This window comes from Trichomycterus rosablanca, chromosome 23 (genome assembly GCF_030014385.1).
Source record: "Trichomycterus rosablanca isolate fTriRos1 chromosome 23, fTriRos1.hap1, whole genome shotgun sequence".
NCBI lineage: Eukaryota > Metazoa > Chordata > Actinopteri > Siluriformes > Trichomycteridae > Trichomycterus > Trichomycterus rosablanca.
This window is the reverse complement of record NC_086010.1, coordinates 17,754,908-17,773,103: the sequence shown is the minus strand read 5'-3', so window position 1 is coordinate 17,773,103 and position 18,196 is coordinate 17,754,908. Positions and strand designations below refer to the sequence as shown.

The window sequence follows — 18,196 nt, the reverse complement described above, 5'->3', positions numbered from 1 at the left end:
AAACAACCTGGCTATGGAGCTTTTGGTGACGTTCTACCACTGCTCTGTGGAGAGCATACTGACGTACTGTATTAATGCATGGTAAAGCAGACAGGAAAGCCCTCCAGAGGGTTGTCTTATTGCTCAGTCCCTGGCTACACTGGAGGACGTCTTCAGAACTGTCTACGCAGAGCCAGAGCCATTCTAAAACACAATCCCTTTTCTCTACTTCTATCTAGAAGACGTTATAGGGTCCTAAGGACACACACCTCCAGACTGAAAAACAGTTTTTTTTCCCAAGGGCCATTGTTGTGTTTAATAAATACTGCCCTCTTACCCCTCCCACCTCAATATCATTGTAATCGTGCAATAATACTGTTATTTGTACATGTGCAATACTGCTACACTTCTTAATATTTTTTATATACTTTTTCTTTTTAAACATTTTAGACCTTAATATTTAAGGACTTAATTCATTGAGCTCATTATGATTAATATTTGTGTTGAAACAATGTGGTCGTGGTTATATGTATGTAAGTGATCACACGGCTTTAAATAAACGACCTGCTTTTAGAACTTTTACAACTTTTCTTTATAAACTAACAAGTCAAAAGTTTGTGGGTTCACAATTTCAGAGAAAAATCCATTGCTAACAAGAGCATAAATCAATGAGACTTAAAACCTTCAGAGGCTGGGAGTAAACTGGGTCAGTCAGGTTTGCCCCGTTTTCACTTAGCGCTGCTTGTCTGTTCCAGCCTCTTCCATCCTGTGTGTGAGAGCGTTCTTCACACTTTGGTCTTTACTGACATTTGGTGTGTGACTTTCCCATGATCCCATGAGAGAGCCTCGTCTGTCAAAGTGAGCAGAGCTGTCTCGAACACACCCCAAACTAAACACCCTCCGATATGCAAAAATGAGCAGCTAACTATATAAAAACTATAAAAAAGTCCTTAAAGTGCAGCGGAGAAAACCTGCTCGTCCTTGTCTATCACGGTAACCATGACTACTGCACTGTCATCAATAAAAGTCTCACATTTCTGTCCTCAGAAAACAACACAGCTAAAATGATCTCCACCTGCATCTAATACACAAGATAAAGGCACAGAAATGAGCCCATATAAACCAGTGAGTGACAGGTAATTTATTTACAATGCACCTTCAGGTTAAATTAATATAATCGAGGTCACTTTATAACCTTTTATCGTGCAGAATAAGTGGATTTTTATTCCACTCAGGGGAGCAGGAGATTGAGAGCTTACCAGGATGGAAGCTAATATTGGTGTTTTGATAATCCACCAGAACAGGTCTGAGTTCTCGATGATATCCCAGCACCTGACAGAAAATAACAACAGAGGAGGGTGTTTCTGTTAATAATTTAAATTAAGATTTTTGAAGAAATGACACCGTCTGTGCTGATGCTTAAGTGGTAAAACTGACTGGTGGTAAAACTTAACAAGTGAAATGAATACAGCTAATACGTGTGCAGAAACATACGTATACAACATCAGTGCTTCTACGATATATTGTTTAGTAAGTTTAAGCCTGTTGGAGTTTATTTCACTGATAAATGACTTTATTAAGCGTTTATTGTGACTAACTCACCCAACGTCATTAAAATAGGCTTTGGCGAAACTCCAGGCTGTGATGAAGACCAGCGGCCCTCCTACAAGCAGAAAAAGGATGTTAGAATGACCCGGATTTCTGCTTTAATTACCATTAATTACTAACAATCACAGATACATTCTGATTAAACTAATAACACACAAACTCCTGTACAATTTATGTCATTATTTAACAATTCACAGTCCACACTGCGGGAAGTATAAACCCAGAAAACATGTAAAGTGTAAAAAAATGTAAACCTTGAAGAAAATATTTTGAAAGTTGTCAGTGACCATCTTTATTCTATTTTGTAAATATTGTGAGCAGCCGGTACACAGAAGGGTTCGATGTACGATGTGTTGCGACACAATCCCCTATTACCAGGATTAAAATGATCTGCAATTTCATTTTGAGTCAAAGCAGCTCTTCTGTCGGTCAGTACCAGATGCCATAACCTTCATTTCCCCTGGAATCAATAAGTCTTGGCTGCCCAACAACCTGTCAGCGGTTTGGAGCTTGTCCTTCCTCAAAGAACTGCTGTTTTGGAGATACTCTAACCCAGTCATCAGGCCACATATCCCTGTCCCTCACACGCACAACTGTTACAAAATAAGCACTGCATAAGCCATGAACATTTTGGCTCATCATTGTGTGTGTGTGTGTGTGTGTGACAGCTTCATAACGCCTTCAATTCGATTGCTACTGACCCCAGCCGATCAGGATGTACCACCAAAAGTACTTCCTCTCTGAGAAGAAGGAGACAGCCAGTAAGGCGTGGAGGTAAAGACCTTCAACCAGAAGCCAGAAGAAACTTGCCATGATGCAGTACTGGAAGAAGATCATCACAGCTTTACAGCCGACCTGGAAACACATCCAGCACATACATTTATGACTGAGTTGTATAGTAAATTCATTCATTCTGACAATTCCTCTTCTAAGTGAGCACTCACTACTCTTCTGCTTTATTATTGGAATTATAGTTCACGTCCACGTCCCCCAAAAACATCACGCAATCAAGCACAGAAGCTGCTAATTTAAAATAACGAATTTACAAATCAATCAGGCTTCCTCTGCACTCCGACTAATTACTGCACAAAGACACGACTACAGCAAATAACCAGTGTGTTACAGAGAGGGAACAAAGGCAAGTGAGAAAGGCATGATTATAAAAATAAATAAATATATACATAATAAGACTTTCAGCAATAGTGTCTGGTAGTTCAGCACAGAGCAGATAACAGTTTATTTCATTTCAGTCTAAACGAGGATGAATTAGTAAAAGAAAAAAAGATTTTTTCTATTTTATTTTTGCATTTTCTCCCTTTTTCTCCCAATTTAGTGTATCAAATTAGTCTTCTGCTGCTGGAGACCCCGATAGGATGCAAAGCACGCACAGTCCACCGATTCCTTCTCATTCGCCGCACTTTGGTGCATTAATGTGTCACACACTCATCACTACGTTCCTCCACTTCTATACAGGCGCCTCGGGCTACTAACCAGGGTCCTTAAACAGCGTTGAAGACCTCACCCTCTTTTTTTAGCCTTTGTTTGCTGCAGGCACTGCCACTTGCGCCTGCTAGGCGGCACCCAGCTGACCGGTAGCAGAGCTGAGATTCTAACTCGGACAGTTCAGAGTCCCAGTGCTGGTGCGCTACCATGTAAGAGGAAACATCTATGAAAATGTCTATAACCCATACAACACGGCAAACTTACACAATACAAGACTTTATAAACTAAACACACAACTGTACAAAGCTATTAAGATGATATTAACACCTAAACACACTCCCCCACAGCTCAGTAATGCAATAACAAGCCTCTTAAACAGCACAACCAGAAAGGCTTAAGTTCAAGGGTTTTGCATATGGAAACAAATTTATGCTTTTAGCATGTAGAAAATGAAGAGGGTCAGTGCTGGCTGAACATACTTCATCTAATGCACGCGCATTATCTAAAATTGGTCCAAGAGCCTGGCCAAAACGTAGCCTCCTGCTACACGAAATGGATTAAAAGCTGCGGCTGGGGGCGAGGCCAGAGACAGGGCGGACTCGTGATGCATCGGCCTCTCTGAGGTCTCACCACGTGCTTAATACGGAACCGCTGCAGATCGTTTCATAATGAATTTTTGTAATGATCTGTCATTGCCCCCTGAGCTCCAGGCTCCAGTGAGGTGAGTGATAGTTCAACACAAAAAAAAAAATGCCTGCAATTTCCTGATGTTTAATTCTCTTAATGATATATTATGTGCAGTGAAACTAAAATTACATTACTAATGAAACGGTTTAGTGAAATGTATTCGGGCAGCCTGTCCTCTTATCTCCATTATGAATTTGGGTCCAGTGTTAAGTACAATAACAGATTTATCCCACGTCCAACAATAAGAAGGTTCATGTATTCATTTCAGGAGTTTGACCTGATTTGTCGAGCTTATTTGAGACGATTTCTCTAATCTTTCTCTCCTTATAATCGTCCTGTGAGCAGGAAACATGAATGATCTGTTCACTGTACATATTATTGCATCACACTGTTTTCGTAGCTCTGTATGAGGATGTGTTTATTAAGTACTATTTACAAATTCATTATTTGTTTATTAGGATTTTAACGACATGTTTTCACACTTTGGTTCCATTCATGACAGTACAGTAGTTACACGATACACAAGATTCATCAGATCACAAGTTTATTATCAAACACAGTCATGGACAATTTTGTACCTCCTGTTCACCTCACGTGCATGTGTTTGTACTGTGGAGGGAAACCGGAGCTCTCGGAGGAAAACCCATGCAGACACGGGAGAACATGCAGACTCCACACAGAAAGGATCCAGACCACTCCACCTGGGAATCAAACCTGGGACCTTCTGGCTGTGAGGCGACAGTGCTCCCCACTTATTAAATTAGTAAATGCAGCAATCAGGAAAATAAGAGCTGCCAGTGGTAGGTACTGGACCAGTAATCAGAAGGTTGCTGGTTGCAACCCTCACTTGCTTGAATTGTATTGAGTCATAACTATAAGTCGCTTTGGTTAAATGAGGTGTAAATTCGAGAGCTTGAAGCAAAAAATGTTGCATTAGGCATCAGTGTGGTGGCAGTAACTAGTAAATACACGTGAAAAGTCAGTCTGGAGAACAAACCAATGTATCTTCATCTCAGATACATCAGTAAACAAACCTAAATTTACCAAACCAGAAAAGCTCACAGATGTTTTATATACCTACCTGTCAGTCCCAGTTAAAGCACCCACACGATAATAACCCTGTATTTCAGTATATAAAACAACAGTCAGCATGGTCTCCCAATTATAAAATAAGCTTAGATCCACAGTGAGTGTTCAGCTGAGTGAGCTCCAAAGAAAAACTTACTCTTGATCCCATAATAAGACGCAGAATGAAAAACAAACTCCTACTAAAAAACGATTACATTTATAGTGTTTGATGGTACAGAGTGGACAAAATAACAGTACGTGAGAACAATGATTGACGTTTAAGTGACGATAACATCTCCAGTCGCTGCTGCACAGCTGAGTCTGTTAGTCTGAACGTCCTTTCACAGCATGTTTGAGATATAAAAGAACTTTGATATATTAAATTATAAATAAACATGAGGAGGATAAAGGGCGGAACAGCGGGTGTCCAAATTGCAGGTGCGTCAGTGTAAAGAAGTCATTAATAGTGATGTTAAACGTCAATGGCAACACCAAAGACCAACCGTGATCCCAATCTTACAGAGCTAACAGTGATATTAAGTTTAACTTTAATACATGAATGATGAATATATTGCTACACTCTGTACTGTTACTTCAAATAAACAGAACTTACAGAACCGGTGGAGCAGTTGTCCGACTCCTGTACAACATCGTAGAGGACGACGTCTTTGGTGAACACCGCGATGGCTTTAAGGATGAAGGCAACAAAAAGGTGCATGTGGATGTAATTCCTCGTACAGTGAAGCTTCCTGTGCAAACACAAAGCAAACAGTGTGCACATGTATTTTATTTAATACTTCCCAGTAATAAACCCTGTTCCACTAATCTTTATGTGTCCTTAGAAACATTAGTGGTACAATGATGGCTGATTAAAACATAATTGAGTCTTAATGAAAGCGTTCAGGCCGGATAATTAACACAGAGCATCATTTGGATATTAAAAGCGATTAAAATCGAATCTCCCAAAATTAGGCTTAACATTCGCAAAATTCCCTGCGTGGTCCTGATATTATTTAATAACCAGCAAAAATACGTACAGGATACGTTTATTTTATTTAAAGGTATTTTCAGTATTAATAGTCCAGGACGAACATTACTAAACTGTGTGAATTCAGTGATATAAGTAGATAATAAACTGTTCAAAATTCAGATAACACACAAGCAAAATCTTATATCAACAGTGATCTGACACTGATTATGACAGTATTTACCATCAGAAGTGAAAAATGTCTCTATCCATAACAGGTCAGTCTGCTTCTACCACTTCCACCAACAGAAGGACGCACAGGTCGACACGTAGTGGTTCAAAATAAACTAAATGAGCCCATTAGTGTTAAGATGCCGCAGCTAAGCTCACCACTATAAAGCCTAGCTTTCAGCTCAGCGCGGTGCTGAGGCTTTGCTTTGTGCTCGACTTAAGCGTTCGCCTTTTTCCACTCAAATCCCTTCTTTTTTATTCTAAGTATTAATTATTTACACTGTAAAACAGATCTATGATCCGCATTTCCTAAATAGTTAGGGCAGAGGGAGAATAATTGGTCTGTGATCGTGTCACGGCACATTGGAGGATCGAGTAGCTCAGCGTTTTTCAATTCCTGGGTCACGACCCTTAGGTGGGTCACAAGCTGAAAAATGGGTCGCAGAGAAAAATATTAATAATATTTAAAAATGTGTACGTGAACGCCTCCTTGTGGAGGTTTTATGTTACATCTTGTAAACTACAGTGAGACCAGATTGTACAGAGAGAGTAGGATGCGTTGCTTGTGTTATCTGGGTCAAAATGTGGGTCGCTTAAAAAAGTGTCAAAAACCCTGGAGTAGCTGATGTGTCACACATGGTTCAATCTAGCACTCGACTCGTTTAGCGTTGTTACTTATGTTTAAAAAAAGTTAGTGGAGGTGGTAGTCGCATGTTGACGCGCTACAATCAATAAATAAATCAAATGCGTCATTGGTGCCATTAAACTATTCATATCATCTTTTCGTATCTGCTATTTAAATCTGGTCTTTTAGCATCATCTGCTCTCTGCTCGGGCTGGATGGTGATACAACATGGCAGGCTTTCACTTAAGAGCTGTCAGACTGCCAAACACTGACACTGACTGTGCTAACGAGGGTTGTTAATGGTAGTTAGAAAAGAGACCACTTAAGATCTTTTCATGGAGATGCAATGTTTACACACTTGACATGCTTTGGCTTGTCTTTTTTCTCTTGTGCCTAATGTTTAATTTATTTTTAAAAAATACATTCAAATCTAATCGAACTGCTGCAAAGACAAACATCTGTTCGTGTTATGCAAGCAGGATAAGTGACTTAAAAACATACATTACGAATTAAACACTAGTTTCTTGCTTAGAATAACAATAATGATGTAGAGATATGAGCTCGGCTCACAAATGAATGACATTACAGCTGAATCAGTCTCCATTTTCCAGAGCAGCTTTTACCTGCCGACTTTATTCGCATCCACGTCTCATCCAAAAAACCCACAAAACCAGACTAATGCATTTTAGAGTCAGAGTCCCATAAGTAATCAAAGCTGCAGCCGACAAAGCCGGGAGCACAAAGAGGCGGCGTGAAAACGTGTTTGTTTTGCTCAGATCTACAGCGGCTACACAATTATAATCATTTCATTTTTGTTTATTCTGCGCTAATTTCTAGCTTTTAATGGTTTTGTTTTTCTGATTTCCTCCAGCATTAACACCACCCTGACCACGCCCTTATTATTACTTCAATATATAATAATTATGTATAAATACACAGAGTACAAACTTTACAATACTAGAGTACACCACTGAGCTCTCGTTTTATTTCTAATGAGAAAAGACAATGAGAACTAAACACAGAATACATGAGCACTACAAATACACCAGGGCGGCACGGTGGCTCTGTGGGTAGCACTGTCGCCTCACAGCAAGAAGGTCCCGGGTTCGATTCCTAGGTGGAGCGGTCCGGGTCCTTTCTGTGTGGAGTTTGCATGTTCTCCCCGTGACTGTGTGGGTTTCCTCCGGGAGCTCCGGTTTCCTCCTCCTCATTGTCCGTGACTGTCATGAATGTAAAGTGTGTAAAACATGATGGGAAAATCCTAATAAATAAATAAATGAATTAAAAAAATGAATATAAAAGAAATATAAGTAAAAGAATAAATAAAGGAGAGAAATGTATCTAACCACCAGCCTTCTTTCATTCCACTGATCCATCTATTCACTTGTTAATCTATTTAACGGAATGTGGGTCCATTTAGCTTTTTATTCATCCATCTTTACAGACTCATTTATCTATTTACAAATACGTTCTCCTCATGCATTCATCCATTCATCTATTTAAACATCCACCTATCAATCCATTCATCTATTTAAACATCCACCTATCAATCCATTCATCTATTTAAACATCCACCTATCAATCCATTCATCTATTTAAACATCCACCTATCAATCCATTCATCTATTTAAACATCCACCTATCAATCCATTCATCTATTAAACTCTCATGGTCTGGTGTCCACATGCTCTTATAATGCACTTTAAAAGCTTAATATAAAATAAAGCATGATGATGAAGTTTTTTTTATCTTTTTAATATGTTGTGAAATGGTCCTTGCTTTTACGTCATTACACGTGAGATCACAGCTACGTGATTCCACGTCCGCACAGAAAATAAACGCTTGCCTGCATCTCTAGTGTAAACCCGTGTGTTTGGAACAATCTCTGTCAGCATTCTTTGTGAAGTTATGAGTGTTTTCGCTGCAAATCTGAGCCTTTAATTAGTTTTCCAGTCTAGTTCCAGTCAGTAATTAACTGAGTTTTGGTTCTTTGTTGTACACTGTTGTGAATTTTCTGGCCTTTGGGATCGTTTACATCCACGGCATTAGAGGAGATCGCTTTGTGCTTTGTGCTTTCCCACTCATTTCTTTACTGCAGTACAAACAGATAACAGTCTAACAGTCCCAGATCTGATCAAACCCTGTTAGAAAATGCTGAAACATTTACAAAAGTAAAGATCTTTTGCTTTGTTTTAATTAAAAGTGCTCACTAAAAAAGAACTGTCCTTGGTGTTTCTTTTGATCTGTAAATCAGACCAAGTACGACACTGAATAGGATAAAGTGGTGATAAAACAGACAGTGAATGATGAATTACGCTGACTTAAACAGACAATTCCACCATACAGGCACTAGTGCCTTGATGTCTGTCTTCATTGAACCCTAAGTGGTGACTCAAGACATGTCTGACTAGGGGCTGGATGGGTATAAGGTCTTTATTTTTCTTTATTTTTATACTCTCCAGTGCTCCCCGGGATGAGCTGTGCTGTGGTAAACTACACAACAGAAACTTAATGACTGAAATGAGTCTGGGAGCACCAAGGTGATGAGCATACCCCTTTTTCTCCCGATTTATCATAGCCAATCCGCTGCTAGGAACCCTGGTGGCACCCAAGGAGGTATATTTGCCTGACACACACTCCCTGTGACATGTGCCCAGTCCACCAATCCCTTCTTACTCTCCCATAATTCGGTGGATTTGTGCATGAGGTCGGCTTCGAGTACAGACAGCCACGCCCTGATCTCCGCGCTCCTTCACTTTCTGTACAGGCAACCAAGGTCCTTGCAGGGCATTGATAACCCCCCCGGGCCAATTGTGCCTGCTAGAAGGTGCATAGCCGACTGGTAGCAGAGCCGAGATTTGAACCCGGGAGATCAAAATCTTGGCACTGGTGTGCTAGTCGATTATCCCGCTGTGCCACCTGGGCGCCCTCAAGGGCTTCTTTTAAACTTTAATCTGGTGTGCATGCACATGGTGACTATATTTGCATGTAAAGGTGAGTTTTTCAGAGTCTGTGCATGTTTAGGTGTAGCCAGAACTACAGCGCATAACGGACATACAGAACTCCTGAGGTTCTGTTTTCTGAACCTGCCACATCACTGTACAGGCAGGATTATCACCCAGACCTGGGTCACAGAGAATAATAATAATAATAGTAATTAAATAAACTAATTTTAACAAGCACAGAAACACGAAATGTCCATGTATGCCCCCATGTGAAGGCTTTATGTTACATCTTGGGACCAGATTGCCACTATTTTTATTAATTAACTATATTTTGTTTTGTGTTTCATTTTGATGCATCGTTTTTGTTGCCTGAGCCGCGGTAAACATCATGAACAAAATGTGCAGTTGCTTGAAAAAAAGTTTGACAAAACCCTGAGCTAGACTAGGGGTTCCTAAACATTTTGCAGCCTATTCTTCCCTTAAGCTTAAACGTGTCCACAGAATTCCCCATTTACAGCACAGATCATTCATATCAAAATATTAAGCACCTTCAGCAAATATGCACCATCATACTGTTCTATAGAGCAGGGGTTTTCAACCTGGGGGGCGCCAGTACTTGTCTGGGGGGGGGGCGCGTGTGCCTGACCGGGGGGCGTGGCATTATGAGATTTTTTTTACTTCTAAAACTAAAGCAATTCATTTTTCACCCAAGGGGGACATATTTGATTAGTCTCACTGACCACGCACACAAGCACGTTTAATGTTATTCAGTTTAGTTAAAAAAAAACTTCAAAATAGAGCTCACAGTGAAGATAACCGGTGTCAAAAGCAACGACCGCTGTTATAGGACGTGTTTGTGTCGCTCTGTTCACTGTATCGATATACAAGTGATTCATGAGTCGATTCATTTTAAGCGCAGCGTAAGTTTCTTTTCTCAAATAAACACCAACTACTACAGAACTGTGACTCGCTTACCTTAAAAAGCTCAGGCTTAATTAAACTGGTTATTACCACAGATCGGTCACCGACTCAGAGTCGTTCTGTCTGTGGAGCTAAACGTTTTCTCTCAGTCAGAGCAGATGATCCTGAACTAACCAACTTAGTAATTGATGAACTTCTGCGTGTGCTTGACATGAAAAAGCAAGAACTGCTTATGATTGACCAAAGTGAACCACGAATTTATATAATGTGCCGATAGAATTTCTCTATGATTTCTGAGTGGTGGTTCACCAAGGGGAGGCGTGTGTGGCGCAAGTCGCGGTTGGCACACGAAGGGGGGCGCATGTCCAAAAAGGTTGAAAACCCCTGCTATAGAGCCAGGAGTTTGTATAGCTGAACCCTCGAACTACTGAAGACCCCGGGGTGTGTTCCTAAAGTATTTCCCTGTCGACAAATCGAAGCGGATAAGCTGCTGTGAACCATCAACAACAACAACAAAGCATTTTATGTGTAAGCAATACCACACTTCATTACTTTTAATGCTTTGTTGGTGGGTGTAATCTTCTCCAGTGCTCCCCGGGATGAGCTGTGCCGTGGTAAACTACACAACACAAACTTAATGACCGAAATGAGAGTGTGGGATTACCGAGAGTAAGCTAGGTGATGAGCTGGCAGATATAATAAACACTGATTTGTTTTACAAACACTGATCTTATCCTTTAAATCTCCCTAACGGGCCTGGAGAACCCCGCTGAGCTGAGCAGTGATGTGTTTAAGCTGCATTAGCCCGCCACCTCAGCGCTGGAGGTGATTATGGGATTAGATTGATTGAGCTGAGCTGCACTGTGAACTCTGATATGAAGCTTAACTAACAACTTCTGATAAACACTGTAGGCGTAACTGACATCACGAGTTTCGTGACTTTAGAAAATCGACTAGAAGCGCCGACACCTTCAGAAGGTACCAGAAACCAATGACGTTTTGTTTTATTTGGTAACACGTCACTACAGCTGACAGTGTAAATATTTTGATCTGTAATGTGCTCAGGATTTACAGTACTGTACATGTCGCTGAAAAACCAGTACAACCCTGATCAAGCGGAGACTGGGGCTATTCCAGCAGAGGTGTAACAACACACACACAACATTCATACTGTCATACATGCACTACAACTGGACTGGAAAACAGAAGTTTACATACATTTGAAAGGATGGATTTAATGCCAATCCTGGAACTTTTACGAGTCCACAAGTGTTTTTTCTGTTAATAAATAATTAAAACACACTTCTTTGCCAAGTGAAAATTTTAGAAATGTATTATTATTACTACACAGTAACTTGATAATGAAATTACTGGTGTAGAACGTTCTATGGAGTATTTAAATCTTGTGGAATGGTCTCCTAATTCCTCCTCTGTGGGAGTTTTCTCTTTCTGTACACACATGAATATTTAATAAATGGAACCGTTCTCTCTCTGTCAGGGTCTGGAAAACCGAAACCCTCATTCTTTGCTGAATTGCTACACAATCAGGTGTGTATTGTTGCTGTCTTATTTATGTCCATTGACTTCCCTATTGACAGTACATTCAGCAAATATGCACCATCACACTTTTTTTTATAGAGCCAGGAGTTTGACCTACACAATCAGGTGTGTGTTGTTGTTGTTATCTAAAAAATCACTTTAGTTCTCGTACTGGATGATTCATTCTTCAGAAAAGAAACTTTAAAAGCAATAAACAGTATCAGTAGAGTATCTCAGTGTCTATGAAACTGCATAATAAAACTGATATTGATTTTCTCTTACCTGAAGACACACAGTATTATTATAGCCGTAGTCAGAGAGATGAGAGAAACGCTGTGTCCAACCGTGTAGCCGATCTTAATCGACCGGAAGAAATTATCCTGAAAACAAAACACACTGTGATCATTCAACTTAGACCTTAAAACAAACTTACAGTATATATGATAAAAATCTGAATATCATGCAAATACTACAACTAATCAAATCATGTTTGTACTGGATTTGTATTCTTAATCAATTACTAAACATTTACGAACATTATAATATCCTTTCATGAGAAATTAAGATATTTCCTAAGGAACTTGAAGTGCATTTTTGGTTTGGACATTAAAGCCTCACCACAAGCCTTAACAGCGCTGTCCATTATAGTTATAGCATGCATTCATTTAGAAATAAGCTCAAATTCAGATGGTTCGTTTTTATTTTCATTTCATTTTCATCAACCACTTTATCCTGGTCAGGGTCGCAGCAGGTCCGGTATCCACCGGGAAACACTGGGCGCAAAGCAGGAACACCCTGAACAGGACGTGAATCTACTGCCATCCTCACCAACTGCACATTTAGGAGACTAAAGAACACATATAGATGTCTGAGGTGCCATTTCAAAGGTTATCATTAAGAATTCAAATATTTTGTAGTCAAATATCAGAGGTTAAAATGATTATAAAAAGAGTTACGTACATGTTTTATGTTTTAATGTTTTGCCTAGAGTCAACATATCGTGATATCAAATGAACTGATTCTTAGGATTCTGTATCAGGAAGCAACCATGTTTACATATCGACAGAAGATTTATTAATACTCGCTATTGTCTGAATAACAACTGTATAAAAACTCTTTATGTTTTAGCACAGAACTGAATTAGTTTAGAGGTTCTGTAATAAGGATAGAGATTCATTTTACAATAAATAATTGAAGCAATAATTTCATGCCTCGGGTCTCTGGACTTTTCATACAGTCAGACGTTACATGACATTTTACATGAACAATGTTTAAATACAAGTCAAAATAAGCAGTCGTTTTATGTTTTATATTTTCATGTTGTTAAATGTTGCAATAATAATAAATGAACGGTGCAGTAAAAATGTCTGCACATTGAGATACGGACGTCAGAACAAAGTAAAATAAATGATGCATTAACAGTCCCGCTGTGCAGCGCTGTAGCTTTATCTTGTTAATGAAATCACTCCGAGGCTACATCGCTGACAGAACATTGGCCTGGTAATTAATCCACGTCATCATTTGTTTCATAAAAACAACATGAGGAAAATATTTTCTATATGAATGACAACGTGAACACAAATCCAATTTCATGTCTGCTGCTTATTACCATCCATAATTCATTCATTTATTCATTCAGTCCACTGGGCATGAGGTGGACAGAGCACCGGTCCATCACATGGCGTAACACACACTTATCCAGCGCAAGAGGCAATTTAGAGCAGCCAATCTGCTTACTGGCACAAACTGGACGAAAACCTATTATTAACGTATAAACTGATCAGCTGATCAGAAACACTAGAGCCACCTATTAAAGGAATCGATTAAATGTTGGACTGATGGTAGTTCTGCACGTTAGGTACCGGGTTAGGTACGTTAGGGGTCCAGGGTTCGAATCTCAGTGGTGCATTTGGCATGGAAATGATTACAGATTTCAAAGTGCATTGATTTAGTTAGATTATCACTAACACTTTCATCAGCTTAATCAGCTTCTCACTGTTTTAACTGGATAAAATAAATATGTAAACTAATAGGTTTAACTAATTAAAGTTATGCACTTTATTCTGTTCACATTAAAGTGAGTAATATTTTATTTGAAACAAGTTATGTCGAGTTGCTGGTGAAGGCCTTGACAGACGTCATTCACATACATAACTGATAAAAAGACCAGTGTACAAAGCCTCACGTCTGAGCGAGGAATGCGTTTTTCATTCATACTGCCACACTGAGTTCCAATGATGGAAGAAATTCATCTGTAATCAACGTACATATACGCACATACAATCACATACACGCACATACAATCACATACACGCACATACAATCACATACACGCACATACAATCACATACACGCACATACACGTACATACACGCACATACAATCACATACACGCACATACAATCACATACACGCACATACAATCACATACACGTACATACAATCACATACACGCACATACACGTACATACACGCACATACAATCACATACACGCACATACAATCACATACACGCACATACAATCACATACACGCACATACACGTACATACACGCACATACACGCACATACAATCACATACAATCACATACACGCACATACAATCACATACACGTACATACAATCACATACACGCACATACACGTACATACACGCACATACAATCACATACACGCACATACACGTACATACACGTACATACACGCACATACAATCACATACAATCACATACACGCACATACAATCACATACACGCACATACAATCACATACACGCACATACAATCACATACAATCACATACACGCACATACAATCACATACAATCACATACACGCACATACAATCACATACACGCACATACACGCACATACAATCACATACAATCACATACACGCACATACAATCACATACACGTACATACAATCACATACACGCACATACACGTACATACACGCACATACACGCACATACAATCACATACAATCACATACACGCACATACAATCACATACACGTACATACACGTACATACACGCACATACAATCACATACACGCACATACACGCACATACACACACATACAATCACATACAATCACATACACGCACATACAATCACATACAATCACATACAATCACATACACGCACATACAATCACATACAATCACATACAATCACATACACGCACATACAATCACATACACGCACATACAATCACATACAATCACATACACGCACATACAATCACATACACGCACATACAATCACATACACGCACATACAATCACATACACGCACATACACGTACATACATGCACATACAATCACATACACGCACATACAATCACATACACGTACATACACGCACATACAATCACATACACGCACATACAATCACATACACGCACATACAATCACATACACGTACATACACGCACATACAATCACATACACGCACATACAATCACATACACGCACATACAATCACATACACGCACATACATACACGCACATACAATCACATACAATCACATACACGCACATACAATCACATACACGCACATACAATCACATACACGCACATACATACACGCACATACAATCACATACACGCACATACAATCACATACACGCACATACAATCACATACACGCACATACACGTACATACACGCACATACAATCACATACACGTACATACACGCACATACAATCACATACACGCACATACAATCACATACACGCACATACAATCACATACACGCACATACAATCACATACACGCACATACAATCACATACACGCACATACAATCACATACACGCACATACAATCACATACACGCACATACAATCACATACACGCACATACAATCACATACACGCACATACACGCACATACAATCACATACACGCACATACAATCACATACACGTACATACAATCACATACACGTACATACAATCACATACACGCACATACACGCACATACAATCACATACACGCACATACAATCACATACACGTACATACAATCACATACACGTACATACACGCACATACAATCACATACACGCACATACAATCACATACACGCACATACAATCACATACACGCACATACAATCACATACACGCACATACAATCACATACAATCACATACACGCACATACACGTGCATACACGTCTGTTTTCTTGCTGCAGCCCCAAGCAGCTGAATCATATTCATTTATCCACCTTCCTGCCACATCCCTAATTGAACCAGCATTTTCACTCCAAGGTCCCTTTTTTTCTTCTGTTGTATCTCAGAAATCTATCTATAACTGTCTTTCCTGTGTGCACCAGAGCTGTATGATTCACTGGTGCTTCTTTTCTTCTGTGGTCAGGTTTTCCATAATTGTTTTCGAATGACCCCCGCTGTAGTTTCTGATGCAGAGTTAGAGAAGCCAGAGGGAGAACATTGAGTGGTCAGACACTTAAGGAGCACACGGTCTGCTCCACGCTTTTATCCTTTATTCCAGAGGGCACGGCGACCCGGTGCGCTAATTGGCTTTTCGGTTCTAAGATCAGAGTTCAAATTCCGAAAGCTGGGACGAACTCATATAAGAAAACATTCGTCGTTCTCTGTGCGTGCCAGAGTTACTACTACAGGATTATGATCACTGTATAAAGCTTGTGTACAGAATTGGGTCTGGTATTGTTTTGCTGAAGTAACCATGAACTTCCCGAGAAAAGACGTCTCTGTCAGTGGTATCTGCACAAATATGCAAGTCACCCATGGCATGGACACTGATGCACCCTCATACCATAAAAGGTTTCGGCTTTTGCTCCGTTCTCTGCTAACAAGCAAGAACTCTGTGTTCCCTTTTTTCCAAAAACAAGCAAAAACATGGACTCATTAAAGTCCCAGCATACATTTCTACTGTCTGGAATTGATGTACGACTTTCTCTTTGCAGAATAGAGTTTCAGGTCGCGGTTTTCCGAACTACTCCCAAAGCCATGCGACTATTATTTATCACAGCAGCATGGCGGTCGCTCGTGCAATTCCATCCGAGGGCTTGAAGATCCCACACGATGTAGAGATGGTTTACGGCTTTGCTCTGCACAGACTGAGATTTCTTATGTATGATAGATGGTGAAAGAGCTAAATTATCTCGTGCAATCTCGTAGTGAGAGATGCTCTTTTTGAACTGAATGATAATTATTTTGCAAAGTTTGGCACCAAGTGGCACCAAGTGGCACAGAGCCCTGAAAAGACCGAGCCCCTTGGTGGATCCTCATTTTAAAACCAATCATGAAGCCCTCACTTTTTACTAATTCACCTGCTTATCAAGGAATAGTGTAGCTTGAATAATTTATCTGTGTGTGTTGCAGGAATCAAATCAAAATGCATCCGAATTTACAAAATACTATCAGGCTGATCAGTGAAAATTGTTTCTTTGTGTGCTTTCGAATCTACACAACAATGTGTGAAACAGAATGATCAGTGAATCAGCAATGCTAATGCATTGCTATTGTTGTCCCTGTAACTATGTAGGGAATGAAAACCTGAACAGATTAAATGAATAATTATCAGTAAACCGTGTTAGAATAATGTGGCCATCATTAACATGCATATTGGTAAACCCTGATTTAAAATCATTCCAAGTAAAAGGGTTCAGACAAGGGTTTATGATGAGCTTTACTAGGTATGACACTTTATGGAGAAGATATAAACGGTTTTGGTTTTAAATGGTCCCTTGTAGCTTTTACTATTTCACAGCTGGTCATTTTGAAGATTATATTAAAAACGCTTGGATGTCAAGTGCCATTTACAGCTATGTTATTTGGGTCACACTCGCCTGTCAGAGGAGCAGCAGATGATCCAGGGAGTCAGAAAGGAAATTAAAACTCGGATTCAGAGGCGGACGATACAAAGGTGTGATGAAAATCTAAATTAAATAATTCAAGCTTTCTCAACTCTGAGGTCAGATTTTTAACCCTAAGATGAGATTTCTTTAGTAGGATAGTCTTCTATATTTTCAAAAGAGAGACGGTACCTAACGTGCAGTGTTTGTAAGCATGACATGCCTTTTTAAACATTAGTAAAAAACTACCTGTATCTGAATACACATATCTGTATGTGTCTATTAATAATTAAGACCGCTAACAAAGCGTGCTTTGATGTGGCCCTATTAATTCATAGA

General features: G+C 39.6%; 1 protein-coding gene across 5 annotated transcripts in view; it reads right to left on the bottom strand.

Annotated features, from left to right (window-relative positions):
* vipr1b (vasoactive intestinal peptide receptor 1b) overlaps positions 1 to 18,196 on the bottom strand; it is a 42,019-nt gene that overhangs the window by 6,424 nt on the left and 17,399 nt on the right. For all 5 annotated transcript variants that reach the window (XR_010007413.1, XR_010007412.1, XR_010007411.1 and 2 more), the window contains exons 5-9: positions 12,296 to 12,393; positions 5,399 to 5,534; positions 2,289 to 2,442; positions 1,582 to 1,642; positions 1,239 to 1,311 (exon numbers count right to left, since the gene is read on the bottom strand). Coding sequence is in view for 2 of the 5 variants with exons in the window: in XM_062985541.1 (XP_062841611.1) it covers positions 1,239 to 1,311; positions 1,582 to 1,642; positions 2,289 to 2,442; positions 5,399 to 5,534; positions 12,296 to 12,393 (522 nt within the window). In the remaining 3 variants the exon portion in view is untranslated. The remainder of the gene's footprint in view (positions 1 to 1,238; positions 1,312 to 1,581; positions 1,643 to 2,288; positions 2,443 to 5,398; positions 5,535 to 12,295; positions 12,394 to 18,196) is intronic.